This window comes from Hyperolius riggenbachi, chromosome 7, assembly GCF_040937935.1.
Source record: "Hyperolius riggenbachi isolate aHypRig1 chromosome 7, aHypRig1.pri, whole genome shotgun sequence".
Taxonomy (NCBI): Eukaryota; Metazoa; Chordata; class Amphibia; order Anura; family Hyperoliidae; genus Hyperolius; species Hyperolius riggenbachi.
The window spans coordinates 177,837,368-177,854,867 of record NC_090652.1 but is presented as its reverse complement, the minus strand read 5'-3'; the positions used below and the strand labels follow the sequence as shown (position 1 = coordinate 177,854,867).

Here is a 17,500-nt window from a genome sequence, read left to right as displayed (position 1 = left end):
TAGCATTTATTTGCTTCCCCTGTGTCTGATATGCTAATGAAATAGCCCAAAAAAATTTATAATCTGTGTAAGATTTAATTAAGGAAGATTTCTCCCAATTAATGATCCAACCTAGATCTTGTAGTAAGACTATTGTCGTAACAATCTGATCTCTTACCGAATTGGGAGATGTCCACCAAAACAGAAAACCATCAAGATAACCCAAAATGTTAACTTTTCTCTGTCTAAGTGTAGCCAGAACCCCAGACATTACCTTCATAAACAACCCTGGAGCTGAGGATAATCCGAAGGGCAAAGCATTAAACTGATACATTCTTACCTCTTCCTCCATCTGGATGGCAAACCTTAAGCATTATTGAGAAGACAGATGTATCGGTAATTGAAGATACGCATCTTTTCAGTCTAGAAAGGCTAGGAAATCGTCCTTCTTTAAGAGATGAATAATAGATCAAATCCATCCTGAATTTTCTGTATTTTACCTTCTGGTTTAGACTCTTTAAATTTAGTATGAACTGATAATTTCCCTGTAGCTCCTTTACTAGAAAAAACACAGGGCAATAGAATCCCTGTCCTCTGACATTTCGGTACTTCTCGAATTACCCTTTTTTTTTCTAAACAGGGAAAGGACTTGCGATTGTAGGGCTGAAAACTTTATTTGGTCCTGCAAGCGGGGAGTAATGCAAAAGCTCTTAAAAGGAGGCTGGCTGAACTCTATTCTGTATCCCTCCAAAAAAAAAACACCTTAAAGGCTCTTTCCCACTAAGACGTTGCGTTAGATGAGACGCTAAGGTCACATAACGTGCCCCCAACGCAATGCATGTGAGCTTTGAAGTTGGATGCTATTTAGAGCCACGTTATGCGTCTCCTGATGGGTCTGTGATGCGTACTTTCTGACGCATACTATCGGACGAAAACGGCGCATGCGGCAAAAGACTGTGGAGAGCACGTGATCGGAAAACTCAGCATCACGTGGTCCTGCCAGCCAATAAGCAGCCGCTCCAGGAAGTTAACACTGCAGTGCATATTAATTAGTCATGTGGCTGGCCACAACAGCGGACTCTCCCCTCCTCTCCTGCAAGAAAAAACAAAAACACACATTGAGCATATGCAAACAGTCTAATGCGGCTAAAACCGTGTATAACGCACAGCATGATGCACTTTCTTTAAACATCCAGCGTTACAGTGTAACACAACGTGGGCACTGTGAACAGCCCATTGATTTTTCATTACTGTGAGCTGGGCTGTGTTACAAGCTGCTCTAACCTGCGCCTGTAACGTCCCACTGTGAATGGCCTAAATAACCAATATTTTGTGCACTGTAGTTGCCATGTTTTGAAATTTACAATTCTCCATCTCACTGGAATACTAGCATCATTGCTTATCTGACTTCTTGGTAAAAGTGAAGTTGGACTTAGGGCCGGTTCACATTACAAACGCGGATGGCCACACATGTGGAACGCAACGCGTACGAACGCACGCCATCCGCGTTTGTATGCGTTGCGTGGCTGATCCCATCACTGAAAAGTGAATGGGACAGCCGCGTGTTTTTGCTAAATCTGCGTGCAGCATGCGTTCCCGGACCGCACAGGTCCAGAACGCATGCAGTGTGAACATCAGACAGTGCACTCTATGCACTGTCTGATGTCGTGCGTGTTGGCCTTCTGCACGCGTTTCCAAAACGCAGCTGGAAACGTGTGCAGTCTGAACGGGCCCTTAGGCTTCTGTGACTTGTAGAGAGCCCATCTCCTGCCCTTAGAGGACTAGGGATCTGACTTATTCTTAGAAGGAGGGACGAAAGGACCGTTTACTTTGAAAAGGTCCTTTCTTAAAGGGATACTATCAGAACCCAAGTGTTCTAAAATGACAATGTACAAATAATGTCTAAGTTGCTGTGTAAACATTTTTTCTACCTTTCATGTTAAATATCAGAGGCAAAAGCTGTAATTTACTGAGGGTAGGATTAGCTATATTGGGACAAATTAATTGCAGAAGGGGTGTCTACTTCAATGCACAGCCAGAGTTGCATATCGGACTACAGAAAGCAAATATCAAACAAACTCTGAAAGCAAAAAAACAGTATGAAAATTTGTAACAATTAGTTACATTTCCTCTGCTCTCTACAGACACTTCAGTCCGAAACAGGACACAGAAGCTGCAGCTGTTCTTTCTGTCACACACAGTTACACAGAGTTAACTGATCAAGTGAGAGAGGAATTTTCCCTCTCCTCATGGCTCAGAGTCAGTTTTGTCAGTAAAGTTTGAAAGCATTTTGATAACAGTAAACAAAGAGGTTGCTACTAAAATGTATACACCAGTACTTAGCAACACTTCCCAAACAATTCCTGTGTCAATTGAAAATATGTGAATCGATAGAATTCCGTTAAAAGGAATATTTTATGTGTGTGTCTGCCGTTCTGTCTAGAGGGTTGTCTAACTGACTCAAACAGCAGACCCCCTTCACAAGGTACACCACATAACTTGATTTTGAAGAATTGTCATCATTCCAAGTTTTTACCCATACACCCCTTCTGGCTGAATTAACTAATGCCGTAGTTCTGGCCATAAGTTTAATTGTATCATCTGAAGCGTCCACTAGATAATTGGAAGCATTCCAAACTTTAGGGAAATCATTCAAAATTTCCCAGAAATCCTCAAAAAAGTAGGTCAGTTTTGTTTGATACCCTTGAAAAATATGGAATTTAGGCGGGGTTCCCCAAACCCTGATCTTCAGGAGAAAAACAACATTTAGATAATGATCTGGGCCAAAAAAACCCTTTTCCTAGATTATCCCACTCCTTAATCCTAATCTTAAGAGTAGCATGGACTGGAATAAGCCGAGAAAGAGGATCCGCCAAACTCTCATACATTTGATCCAAAGGTGTCAAAGATTTCTGCTCAGACTTAATACCTATTAGTAAGTCTTTCATTAATTCAGGAAAAAAAACATTGCGGTTAGGGCTCTTTTCCACTATGAAATGCGATCGCAACCGCATTTGCGATCCCAATCGCACTTCAATTTCCACTATGCGATTGCGCTACTATACTTATAGTACAGCTCAATTGCATACAATGCAGGAGGATGACGATTGTGCTTTGTCCAGATCGTATCGCAATCAGATTGCACTAATGGAAATTGCTGCTGCAGTTTCCATTAGTTTAACGTACCTCGTGATCAGAATCAAATCGTAACTCGCAGGGTAATGAAAAAAAGGCCCTTAGGCCTCGTTCACATCAGGGACGTTTCTGTGCGCTTTCCACAGCGCACTGCCCTGTGCGAACAGCAAGGTATTCATTTTTCCATGTAACTAAATGTAGCTGGTTCACATCTATGCGCTGCGCTGAGCAGCGTTACAAAAACGTAGTGTTGCATGCATTTCTGTGCGCTGAGCTGTAAAGCGCACATCAATGCAAGTGAATGGGTCCGCTTTTTTAGCGCATAGAAGCGCGTACAAGCGCATAGAAGCGCATGCGTTTTTTACCCCTAATTGGAGAAAAAAATACATTTACATACAAAAACAAAGTTTTATTGACAACTGCTGCTGGTACAACAAGCAAAACGTGCTTTAAAGAAGCGCAGCGCAACGCATAGAAACGCGGACTACAGCGCGCACAAGCGCATGCGTTTTTTACCATGCGCTTTAACACGTTTTTCAGCGCAGCAGATGTGAACGAGGCCTTAGTCAGTTTTACTCAAATCTTCCTCCTAGTTTGATACATTTTCTCTATGCAGAGAGAGTTACTATAAAGTAGGCAGCCCCAGCATTCCTTTACATGTGCATTTTTGTTTAAATTGCCTCGCCTTGCCCTGAATCTGTCTAGTTCTTTTAAACAATCTATTTAATTGCTGCAGCTTAGAAGAACTTCAAGAATGTTACACATGCAGGCTTTCTGATGTGAAATTTATCTGAAAACAGGTACCCAAGGGGTTAAAAACACAGCCTGGGTATTCTGGGATGCAGTTTGTTCTGCTCTCACTGCAGCTGCCTGGGAGGTCTGTCTCTCCATTAGCTTGCCTGTTATGGCTGGCTTATCGCCTTCTCTAAACAGCCAGGGTTTCTCTGCTCACATTTGCCTGCTTTAATTTTTATGAATTAACCTTCAGTGACCTGTGTTGTGATAATCTCCGCACAAGGTGTTAATTTCCCGCACCTGCTCAGGAATTATAGATTTTCATGCGGACACAGGTTTTATGAATGCACACTTTGCTAAATGGTGGGTAAAGTCAGCTGTTTTGAGCATTACCGCATGCAGGAATGCTCAATAAATAGAGGCCTATGTCTCTTGGAAGCAGGAGGCATAGTTAGAGGTGCAGACAACATAGGAGATGATGGATTAGCTATAACAGGTAGAAAAGCCATAGCAGTACTAGTCTCAGGCCCATCTGAAGCAGTTGAGGCGGTAGAAGCAATAGCAGAATCTTTAATTTCCTATTGCTGTGGACCTTCTCTGTACAATACTGGCACAATTTCCATTCAGAGTTGCCAATCCATGCTGACTGGACTGAGTAGAAGATTTTTCAGACTTTTCAACCTTCTCAGTCTTATGTCTTTTGGGGTATAAAACATAATAAACGATAGCCAGCCATTAGACAAATCCCTCTATACATAACATACATCCAGCCAAGCAGAAGAAACATAATCACATCTACTTGCCAGAGAGGGATCCTGGGCAGATTCAGCAGATTGTGCAGGAGCTGACCAAGAGGCGTCCTCCATGATCCCAGCCACAAACCAGAGTGCATCATGGACTCTACAAACTTATACCTGTGCTGCTGATTTGATGCAGCTGATCCAATTATGCATGCAGCCCCTGCTGGCTAAGCATATGCTTAATCAGCTTCTTACCTTAAGGAATCAGCTGTATGCCGATTCCTAATCACCGCCGCGGCCCCTGCCGCCCGGCTCAGACTTCAGATCACGCGGGACGCCAGCACGTGACTACCTTCGGTTCAACCGGAAGTGAACTCTCTCCAATGCACGCACATGCGCGCATAAAGTTGCTGCCTCCGATGGAGAAGCCTCCTCCACGCTGCAGGGCTCCGACTGTTCACTGAACAGTGCTGCTTGGAGCCCTGGAAACCGCTGCCCCTGCCGCCTGACATGGATGGCACTCCTGGAGACCTCTCCCATGCATCCCGTCCGGGACAGGAAACTAAACTGAGGTACTGTGGTAGATGTAGTATCTTATATGTGGCTGCCTATTGCTTATGCAAATTCTTCTTTTAACAGTTTCCTGTCCACAGTGGGGAGGGAGACAAGTCTCATCCAGAAATGTCCGAAATGACGTTCTGGGAAATACATAGTAATAATAATATGGTAGTACATTAGACTATGACTACGGTAGGATTAGAGTGTGAGCTCCTCTGAGGACAGTCAGTGACATGACTCTGTACTCTGTAATGTGCTGCAGCAGGTGTCAGTGCTATATAAATACATAATAATAATAATATGGTAGGACATTAGACTATGACTATGGTAGGATTAGATAGTGAGCTCCTCTGAGGACAGTCAGTGACATGACTATGTACTCTGTAGTGTGCTACAGAAGATGTCAGTGCTGTATAAATGCATAATACAGAAGCATGCAGTGACAATGAGAGCACTGAGGAGCAGGGGGGGGGGGGGGGGGGCGCGGGGTGTGATGGCCATGGAGATTAGTATAGAGGACCAGATCTTCTCATTCAGCAGATGTTACAGTTCCCCCTCTCCTGCTGTCTGCTGCTGGGTGAGCTGTGGAGAATGTTGGCTGGGGAAAACAGCAGGATGTGTGTCAGAGACACTTTTCAAATGCACTGCGCTCTGCCTAGGGAGAGAGGGGGGGGGGGGGGGGGAGAAGGGCAGCACACCCAGTCACACAGCATAGCGTGGTGCTGTGTGCTCACAGATTATAGCTGTGTGTGCTGAGTCCTGAATGGCTTCTTGCTGTGAGGCTGCGAGGGGGGGCACATGCCTCTCCGGGCTACTGTGTACATTATATCTTCTAGCTGAAGTGATGACATCGCTGGCCCCTCACTGCTGCTGACTCATCTATCCTCTTCAGCTGTCTGTTCCTCCCTCAGCTGTACCTCTCTTGCTTCCTCCAGTGCCTAATATCCCTTCTCGTTCCCTTCTCTCCACTGTGCTCTCTCTCTCTCTCTGTGCTGAGGCTGTCATGTTTCTCGGCACTGGAGGCGCCTCCTGATGACGCACAGTGGTAGGCGGATTTAGCATTAGACAGCAGAAGAAGGTCTCCCAGTGACCTTTGCAGCTTCTTGCCTAGGATTGCCGGCAGCTGCATCACAGGGGGGTGGAGTTTATCGAGTTATTGTAATTATAGAGGATTTTTAACACATTATTGTACATTTATTGCACTGTTTTGCCTAATGTTTTTTACATGGTTTCCTATGCCCTGTTTTCAAATTCTGAGTTCAGCTCCTCTTTAAGAAACACCACAGCTGTGAAACAGCCCTCATCCAAGTATGCAACGATCTGCTCATGGCAAGTGACAGAGGGGAATGTTCCATCCTAATCCTGTTGGATCTCTCAGCGGCTTTTGATACAGTTGACCATGAAATCCTGCTTAACAGACGGCAGGAGTACTGTGGCATCAGTGGATCAGTCCTCCAGTGGTTCAGATCATTCCTGACTGACAGAACACAGAGAGTATCCCTAGGACCTATAATGTCCAAACCTGCACCTCTACAATTCGAAGTGCCACAAGGATCAATCCTATCCCCTCTGCTGTTTGCAATCTACATGTTGCCACTCGGTACACTTATCCAACGACACGGCCTGACGTACCACTGCTACGCCTATGACACACAGCTATACCTGTCCTTCAAACCTGGTGGAACAGACCCTACTCCAAATATAAACTCTTGCTTAGCTGAGCTACAGGCATGGATGAATGATAACTGGTTGAAAATGAATGCTGACAATACTGAGGTCCTTTTTGTCCAAAGCCAGCGCTCGCCATCAAAACAGCTCTATCCTAATGCAACACCAATCAGGATTGGGAATTCAGACAAACAGCTCCAACCTTGTGCGCAGCCTTGGTGTACTAATCAATAGGGATTTGAGTTTCAGAAACCAAATTTCATCTGTAGTTAAATCTTCCTACTTTGGGAAGTTTGGGAAGTATCACTCACCAAAGCCGAATCTTGCCATCTTCATGCCCTGTTGCTATGCAGTCTTCTTTGGGGTGGCATTTCACAACAGTAAACAGATTGTTTGTGCCATTCTTGTTTGTTGGTTTCAAGGTAAACCTGGATGAGTAACAAATATTATTATTGTACTTTATAAAGCAGCACAAAATTAAAAAAGTGCTCTACATTAAATAAGGGCATAAATTAAAAACTTGAGGGGAAAAAAAAAAAAAGAGGAACTCTGTCAAAGTACATTTATAATCTCATAACTACTATGATGGTGTAATTGAATATGTCTACACTAATAGTAAAAAGAGATTACTGAAGAGAATTTGAAAGTGAACTTTCTAAACAAAAGCATTAACCTACCTGGTGGTCAATTTCCCCAGGATTTCTATGCAAAAAGTGGTTCATTTATTTCAAATAATTTGTAAGCATTTTTGTTTTCAATTTTTTTTAATATTGAATTCAATACAAAATAAATAAAATAGTTTGCAGCCAGATGTTGATGGCCCTTAATCGGCGGGGAATATGCAATCGCAGAGGAAGAAGCAAATTCACTGAGGGACATGGAAGAAGACACTGGGGAAGCTACCAGACGTACACAAAACCATGCCCCACCTCTAAATTTAGAATTGGGTCAGAGGTCTCTGGAGACATCATGCTTCAGAGAGGTACTAAACAGAGATGCCCTCTCTCACCGGCCTTCTTCACAATGGCCATAGAACCTATAGCAACGACCCTACGTCAGAGCCCTTCTTTAAAGGGCTTTCGTGTGGGGGGGCTGGATGAGAGGGTATTCCTGTATGCAGACGACCTGGTGATATATATGGAGGATCCAAACAATACAATTAGAGGTGCCTTGGGGATCTTTGAGGCTCTCTCCGCCTGCAGGTTTTAAAGATTAATTGGGGGAAATCGAAGTTGTTAACTTTGAGCCATTCCTTTTTAGCACGGACCCCACTAGAGACCATATCCAAAACCAAATATCATGGTATTTGGATCTCAAATAACACAGCTGACTACTATTCTGATAATCCACTCCAATACTTTCAAGCTGGCAATGCCTTCCGCTCTCATTAACTGGAAGAATAAATCTTGTTAAAATGAAACTTTTCCCTCCTCCCCGCAAAAAAATATACACATATACATACATACATACATACATACATACATACATACATACAGTACTGCTCATAATTATTCATACCAAATTTTTACCTTAGTTACTTTTATTCAACCAGCAAATTTTTTTTTACGGGAAATGACATAGGTGTCTCCCAAAAGATGATAAGACGATGTACAAGAGTCATTATTGTGGAAAAAAAACAATTTCTCAGCTTTTATTTACATTTGAGCAAAAGGTGTCCAGTTCAGAATTATTCATACCCAAACTGTCACAGTCTGTGGGAAAATCAAAGTTCTATACCATTCCAAATAGTCCAAGCTGTTCGAAAGCATCCTAATTACCCTGATTAATTGGGAACAGCTGGTTTAATCAACTCAACAGGTGAAAAAAAGCAGCTCTCTGCAGCTGGTTTGTGAAAAGTCATGGCTAAGACAAAGGAGCTCAGTGAGGACCTACGGCTGCGCAATGTGGCTGGTCACAAGTCAGGAAAAGGCTACAAGGCCATTTCTAAATGTTTTCAAGTTCCTGTGGCAAAGTATTATTAAACAGTGCAAAGTATTATTTAAAAATACAAGATGTTCCGCACTGTGGAAAATCTCAGAGGGCGTGGTCGGAAGACATCTGTGCTGGCCAGGAGGATAGTGCGAGAGGTGAAAAAGAATCCAAGCATCACCACCAAGGGCATCCTGGTGAATCTGAGTTCCACTGGAGGCAATGTCTGAAGGCAGACAATCCAACGGAACGGACACTGCTGGGTTCCACGGATGCAGACCAAGGAGGATGCCACTTCTCCAGATAAAAGCACACAAAAGCTTGCTTGGCCTTTGCAAATGCTAATCTGGACAAAGAAGAGGACCTCTGGTCTTCTGTGTTATGGTCAAATGAAACAAAAATGTAATTGTGTGGTTACAATGTTTCCTTCATTTGTTGTAAAAAAAAAAAAAAAAAAAAAGGAGAAGCCTTCAGTCCAAAGAACACCATCCCCACTGTCAAACATGGTGGTGGGAACCTAATGCTTCTGGATGTAGTTTTTCAGCCAATGGACCAGGGAACTTAATCACAGTAAAAGGGCACCATGAACAAACAGCAATACATGAGGATTTTCAGCAACAACATCAGACAGTCTGCAGAAAAACTTGGTCTTGGGCACCAATGGACATTTCAGAATGACAATGACCTAAAACACAAAGCAAAAGTGGTGAAGAAATGGTTAGCAGACAACAACGTTTCGGAGCGGCCCAGCCAGTGTCCTAATTTGAATACAATTGAGAATCTGTGGAGGGAACTAACGATCAGGGTGATGCAAGAAGACCCTCCAACCTGAAAGATTTGGAGCACATTGCTAAAGCTGAATGGATAAAAATACCTGTAGAGACATGCAAAAAGCTGGGCTGCAATTATTGAGAAGGTTTTGAATAATTTTGGACTGGACACTTTTTGTTCAAGAGTAAATAAAAGCTGAGACATGTTTTTTTCAACAATAAGGGCTCTTGTACATCGTTTTATCATCTTTTGGGAGACACGTATGTCATTTTCAGTCAAAAAATTACTTGCTGGCTGAATAAAAGTAACTTTAAATCACATTTTGCCAGGGGTATGAATAATTATGGATAGCACTGTATGTATATTCACCCCGTAATTGCCCAATATGGATACATAATAACTTCTTCACACAACTTAACTCAATACTAAGCAGCTTTATATGGTATAACAAAACCGCCAGAATTAGTTAAAAAAAAATTACAGAGACCATGGACCGAGGGAGGCCTCACATTCCCTAAACGCTACAAATATTTTATATGGTGGCTAAAGCAAGACAAACCTAACCCTTCTATGGTTCTTGAAGCAGCACAATTGGGTTCCTTTGAGGCCCTAGCTCAAATCCTATATAGAGTAGTAAATGCACCATACCCCCTAACTATTAATATGAAAGTGTTCATCCATGCTTGAAATATGGTTCATGCTTGGTATCAACCACCTAAGAATAAACTGTCTCCAAAGACACCAACATGGAATAACCTGAATATCAAGTCACTTCTTTACTAAACCTGACCTCATCAGGATACAAAAGGGTATGACCCACTTAGAACATAAAATCACTGCAGGAACGCTAAAAGAGTTTAGGCATTTACAGCTGAGGCATGCATTTAGCGCATAGTTTGGGCGGGAGCCTGTTAGATTAAATAATACAATTATTGCAAACTGCGCCCACTGGTTCTCACTTCACATACTATATTGAGTTTCAGAGTGTTCGCTATCTATCAAGTCCACTTTAAAGTCTATTGTAATATTACTGAGACAGCGCTCCTCTTGTTGTAGTGTGCCACCTGTGAATCAAGAGAAACTGCACATAGTGTATTACTGATAAATTAACATCATACTGAGACACCCCAAAAAAGTGCGGTATGTGCTCCGTCAGTGCTCCACTGCAAGTGCCAATAATCCACAGGATCCCTTAAAAAATGCACGCTCACCAAACGTAGACCACCTCAAATCCAGGTGGGTCTAAAGCTTAGGTTCAACAACCAACGACTCAGCAACAGATGAAATCCAAAGGTTTTAATTCCAATACCTCATAAAAAAGTAAAATCAAACATAGCATAAAATCTTTGACATAAAATCAATTGCCCTGCGCTCAATTGCGCACTCACGTCATCCCAGTTTTACAAGCGCCTATCGGGTCCAATACCCAGCGGTGTTCCTTCCGTTGCGGCTGACGGCGTCCCGTGCCCGCTAAGATTCCTCCGCCGTGTACTACAACCTCCCTCCGAACAGTATGCTCCTTCCTCCTTGTGACGTCAGACGCTCCCGGCTCCGCCTTACGCGTTTCGTCCCTGCGGACTCATCAGAGGCTGACGTCACAGGAGCGGCCGACGTCTTAAATACCATTATTTCCTGATTTGTTTGGAACGCATCCCGTCGCGGCCATGTTTACGCTTGAGACGCATCACATGGCCCCATGCGTCATCGCGACCCTAAGGTCGCGTTACACTGACGCTTTCATACATTCCAATAGGCTACAATAGTACCTCCATCTAGTGGGCAATATTGAAACTACTCCCAAATTCTGAATTTCATCTGGATTTCCACATCCATAAAATTGGAGGGGATGCAAATAGTGAGGGATATGCTAGGGGAAATGAGCGATTTAAAAACCAGGCAAGTTGAGTTCATTATGGTATTGTTAGATTATGCACTAACACACAATTATTTTTGGTACAACAAGGAGTTTTATGTACAATTGACTGGCTGTGCCATGGGGGCAAAATTTGCACCCTCAGTGGCAAATATATTTATGGCCAAGTGGGAACAGGAAATACTGCTCATAGAGGGAGCAGAGAATATAACAATGTGGAGTAGGTTTATAGATGACCTGTTTTTTTGTATGGAGAGGATCAGAAGAGGAACTGTTAATGTTCTGTGAAAAAGCAAATAACCATTGGGACCCAATCAAAATCACCTTTAATCAATCCCTGGAGCAGGTGGAATTCCTTGACCTGGTAATTAAAAAGGAGGGTAATATGTTAAACACAAAAACCTACTTTAAACCAACGGATAAAAATGGATATATTCCACTCAGTAGCTGCCACCACAAAAAATGGTTAGAGAACATACCCAAAGGACAACTAATGCGGATTAGGAGAAATTGCTCCAGGGTGGAGGATTTTGAAGAACAGAGCGAGGTATTAGTAAAAAGATTTGTGGAAAAAGGATATAAAGAAAGTATGATGAAAACACAGGCTAATATGGTGGCAGCAATGGAAAGAGTCCAATTATTGGAGAATAAGGAAGCCAATGCAACGCAAAAAAAAATAGGGAATATGACATTTTATTGGATTATAACAGCCAATATGAGGATGTGGAAAAAATAATCAAAAAACACTGGAATATCTTACAACTTGATGGTACTTTAAAAAATTTAATACCACAGAGGCCTGGATTTATATATAAAAAAGCCCCCAACCTCAAATCCAAATTGGTATCAAGCTGTATAGAACCACCTCAGGCAAATGCAGCAGATATGCTGGGACAAACGGGCTTCTTTCCCTGCCGAGGCTGCAGGGGCTGTAGAGAAGCATGTCCCCAGAGGGGAAGTCAATTTACAGCGAGCAACACTGGCCAGATGGTCACAATAAGACAATGCATTACATGTAATACTAAAGGGGTAATATACTTGTTAAAATGCCCTTGTAATCTGGAATATATTGGCCGAACCACCCGGAAATTACACAAGAGAATTAGAGAGCATGTGGCCAACATTATAAAGGGCCTGGCTACACATAATGTATCTAACCACTTCCGCTTACATCATAACTGTGACCCCAGTAAGATGGTCTTCATGGGGATAGAAGCCCATATAAAAAAAATGGAGAGGGTCGAGTAGGGTTAGGGATATCTCCCAGGCAGAGGGCAGGTGGATTTTCAATCTTAAAACCATGACCCCAAGGGGGCTTAATGTGGAGTTTGATCTCAACTGTTTCATTACAAATGATCTTTAGGAATATTGTACTTAAAGCAGTGAATTGTTAGGGGGGCCTCCACTTGGGGCTAAAACACAAACTCTAGGGGTAATTAAGTAAAAATTGAGGGGGAGGGGAGAAGGTATTATGAACTGATAGTATGAATTGACAGTGTGTTGAGAATCCTGGGACCATTTATGCACATTTGGGAATAACCCTTGGTAAAGTTACAGGGGACACATACATTAAGGGGTTAGGACCCTGGTTGGGAACAAGGCATGAATATGGGGGTTCACAGGATTCTCCCCCCATACAATGCCCGGTTGGGTGGATAGAATGTAAATGGGGGCCTAAAATTGGGACGCACAGATATTATAAATGTATTGCAAGATATGTGAGATTTTGGGCCCAAATAAATAATTAGGGTCTTGTTGTTCTTATTTAACTATAAAAGGATGATAAATATAAGGTGGCACAATAACCAGTGGTGGTACGGGTCAACACTGATGCTTTCATATACTCACACAGATGATTTATAGATGAAATGGAGTGTAGCAGAATTGGATCTTTTAATGATGTAAGGATAATGGAACTCATTATTTATGGATCAATTTTATGGATGTGGAAATGCAGATGAAATTCAGAATTTGGGAGTAGTTTCAATATTGCCCACTAGATGGAGGTACTATTGTAGCCTATTGGAATGTATGAAAGCGTCAGTGTAACGCGACCTTAGGGTCGCGATGACGCATGGGGCCATGTGATGCGTCTCAAGCGTAAACATGGCCGCGACGGGATGCGTTCCAAACAAATCAGGAAATAATGGTATTTAAGACGTCGGCCGCTCCTGTGACGTCAGCCTCTGATGAGTCCGCAGGGACGAAACGCGTAAGGCGGAGCCGGGAGCGTCTGACGTCACAAGGAGGAAGGAGCATACTGTTCGGAGGGAGGTTGTAGTACACGGCGGAGGAATCTTAGCGGGCACGGGACGCCGTCAGCCGCAACGGAAGGAACACCGCTGGGTATTGGACCCGATAGGCGCTTGTAAAACTGGGATGACGTGAGTGCGCAATTGAGCGCAGAGCAATTGATTTTATGTCAAAGATTTTATGCTATGTTTGATTTTACTTTTTTATGAGGTATTGGAATTAAAACCTTTGGATTTCATCTGTTGCTGAGTCGTTGGTTGTTGAACCTAAGCTTTAGACCCACCTGGATTTGAGGTGGTCTACGTTTGGTGAGCGTGCATTTTTTAAGGGATCCTGTGGATTATTGGCACTTGCAGTGGAGCACTGACGGAGCACATACCGCACTTTTTTGGGGTGTCTCAGTATGATGTTAATTTATCAGTAATACACTATGTGCAGTTTCTCTTGATTCACAGGTGGCACACTACAACAAGAGGAGCGCTGTCTCAGTAATATTACTGTTAGATTAAATACTTACTAACTTGAAGATATTATTTCCAATGAAAACTTAACTAAAGCTCTATCAGAATGCTATCAAAATATTTTCCTAATTACTGAACCCCACGTATCCATATATAAGCAACCTTGGCTCAACATATCACCTGGCATTGATGAGGAGTGGGAAGATATCTGGATAAAAGCATTCAAATACCTTATTGCAATAAGAGATAAATTAATAGAATTCAAGATAAGTCATAGGGCTTATCTGACCCCTAATAAAATATTAAAATTTGATCCCTCGGGATCAGGCCTCTGCTAGGGATGTGGTTCTTCCTCAGCAAACTTTGATCAAATTTTGTGGACGTGTCCTAAAGGAACCATGTTATGGAAAGAAATCTATGACTATATCACACTTATAACAAAGGTAAATGTTCCTTCCAAACCTAAATACTGCCTATTAGGCAATGTGAAGAATTTGGCTCCGACACGTGCCCAGAGAGCGTTAATCGGTCTCGTTACATAGTTATTTGGGTTGAAAAAAGTCATACGTCCATCGAGTTCTACCAGAGAACAAAGTACAACACCAGCCTGCTCCCTCACATATCCCTGTTGATCCAGAGGAAGGCAAAAAGCCCTTACTACTACTAGTCTATTATAGGAAAGCTATTAATTAAACTGGAAGCAGCCTGACCCACCATCCATTCAATATTGGAAAAAAACTAGTTAATTCCATTTATATAAACAAAACAGCCTATAGCCAGGGAGTGTGCTTCTAAGTTCAATAAAGTTTGGAATCTGTGGATGAGTAATAAAGAGGTCTGTAAACAACCATGATATATACATACAGTGGTGTGAAAAACTATTTGCCCTCTTCCTGATTTCTTATTCTTTTGCATGTTTGTCACACTTAAATGTTTCTGTTCATCAAAAACCGTTAACCATTAGTTAAAGATAACATAATTAAACACAAAATGCAGTTTTAAATGATGGTTTTTATTATTTAGTGAGAAAAAAAACCTCAAAACCTACATGGCCCTGTGTGAAAAAGAAATTGCCCCCTGAACCTAATATCTGGTTGGGCCACCCTTAGCAGCAATAACTGCAATCACGCGTTTGCGATAACTTGCAACAAGTCTTTTACAGCACTCTGGAGGAATTTTGGCCCACTCATCTTTGCAGAATTGTTGTAATTCAGCTTTATTTGAGGGTTTTCTAGCATGAACTGCCTTTTTAAGGTCATGCCACAACATCTTAATAGGATTCAGGTCAGGGCTTTGACTAGGCCGCTCCAAAGTCTTCATTTTGTTTTTCTTCAGCCATTCAGAGGTGGACTTGCTGGTGTGTTTTAGGTCATTGTCCTGCTGCAGCACCCAAGATCGCTTCAGCTTGAGTTGACGAACAGATGTCCGGACATTCTCCTTCAGGATTTTTTGGTAGACAGTAGAATTCATGGTTCCATCTATCACAGCAAGCCTTCCAGGTCCTGAAGCAGCAAAACAACCCCAGACCATCACACTACCACCACCATATTTTACTGTTGGCATGATGTTCTTTTGCTGAAATGCTGTGTTACTTTTACGCCAGATGTAACGGGACACGCACCTTCCAAAAAGTTCAACTTTTCTCTTGTCGGTCCACAAGGTATTTTCCCAAAAGTCTTGGCAATCATTGAGATGTTCTTTAGCAAAATTGAGACGAGCCTTAATGTTTTTTTTGCTTAAAAGTGGTTTGCGCCTTGGAAATCTGCCATGCAGGCCGTTTTCCCCCAGTCTCTTTCTTATGGTGGAGTCATGAACACTGACCTTAATTGAGGCAAGTGAGGCCTGCAGTTCTTTAGATGTTGTCCTGCTATCTTTTGTGGCCTCTCGGATGAGTTTTCTCTGCGCTCTTGGGGTAATTTTGGTCGGCCGGCCACTCCTGGGAAGGTTCATCGCTGTTACATGTTTTTGCCATTTGTGGATAATGGCTCTCACTGTGTTTCGCTGGAGTCCCAAATCTTTAGAAATAGCTTTATAACCTTTACCAGGCTGATAGATCTCAATTACAGTACTTTTGTTCTCATTTGTTCCTGAATTTCTTTGAATCTTGGCATGATGTCTAGCTTTTGAGGTGCTTTTGGTCTACTTCTCTGTGTCAGATAGCTCCTATTTAAGTGATTTCTTGATTGAAACAGGTGTGGCAGTAATCAGGCCTGGGGGTGACTACAGAAATTGAACTCAGGTGTGATAAACCACATTTATTTTTTTAAGGAGGGGGGCAATAACTTTTCACACAGGGCCATGTAGATTTGGAGTTTATTTTCTCAATAAATAATAAAAACCATCATATAAAACTGCATTTTGTGTTCAATTATGTTATCTTTGACTAATAGTTAACGGTTTTTGATGAGCACAAACATTTAAGTGTGACAATAAATCAGGAAGGGGGCAAATAGTTTTTCACATCACTGTATGTAAACAGCCACCTGTTTTCCCAATCTACAATTGGACTGAGTCTGAAAGGTTCAAAGTGGAACAGGAAACCTTTGGAATTTGCATATCACAGCAAGCCAAGATGTGACAGAGGTCTCTGCAAACTGTGATGACACAATCTGGGGAAATTTGATTATTTCTGGAACTGAACATTAAGTGGCCTCGAGCAACAAATCTGCCTATAAGAGTCAGCATAGAACATTCAGAACTCATCCTCTCCTGAAAGTAGCACTCAGCTAGAGATGATCCTGATCTGATCAGAATTCATTGGTAGGTGAACAGAGGCGCCAGAAGGATAAAAGTACATCAAATTTTTAAAAAATTGCTGGAAGTGGTGGACTCGCCTCCGTTAAAGCAAACACCAAGGACTGTAAATCTATAGATATACACATTTATTGAAAATACCCCAAAGATGCAACACGTTTCGTGGGCACAGCCCACTTCTTCAGGCAATAAGCAGGGGATAAACAACAGCAATTCAGTTATAGCAAGCAGAGCGCTTGCTTTATCCTTCTGGTGCCTCTGTTCACCTACCAATATATTTAAATCCACCCCAGGTGGAGGGGTGATCTACCCCCTTTCTTCCTATCTACAGAGAGCGACTTCTTAATCCTGAGTGAGGACAGGTCTAATCTCCTCACCTGCCTAATGAGTGGTTACCTAGGTGGTAACCCGTGTTTGTGAGTATTACCATCTCACTGTTTCATTTATCCTATCAATTTTGACATACTACACCATATTGGGCTCTCGATTTCTCTTTAACTTTTGATCAGAATTCATGTCCATCCATGACCAAGTTAGACCTTTGCTCTGGTAAAAAGTTCAATTTCGGTTTTGATTTAATTTTTGCAAACTGTCTTGTGTGTCCTTGTATTTGTACTTTGTTTTTGTAAATCTTTTGTATATAT

The 17,500-nt window shown here is 42.2% G+C and overlaps 1 protein-coding gene across 6 annotated transcripts in view; it reads right to left on the bottom strand.

Annotated features, from left to right (window-relative positions):
• Nucleotides 1-17,500, bottom strand: part of WDR75 (WD repeat domain 75) — a 669,401-nt gene that overhangs the window by 611,977 nt on the left and 39,924 nt on the right. For all 6 annotated transcript variants that reach the window (XR_011022770.1, XM_068244930.1, XM_068244926.1 and 3 more), the window contains one exon: nt 7,127-7,243. Coding sequence is in view for 5 of the 6 variants with exons in the window: in XM_068244930.1 (XP_068101031.1) it covers nt 7,127-7,243 (117 nt within the window). In the remaining variant the exon portion in view is untranslated. The remainder of the gene's footprint in view (nt 1-7,126; nt 7,244-17,500) is intronic.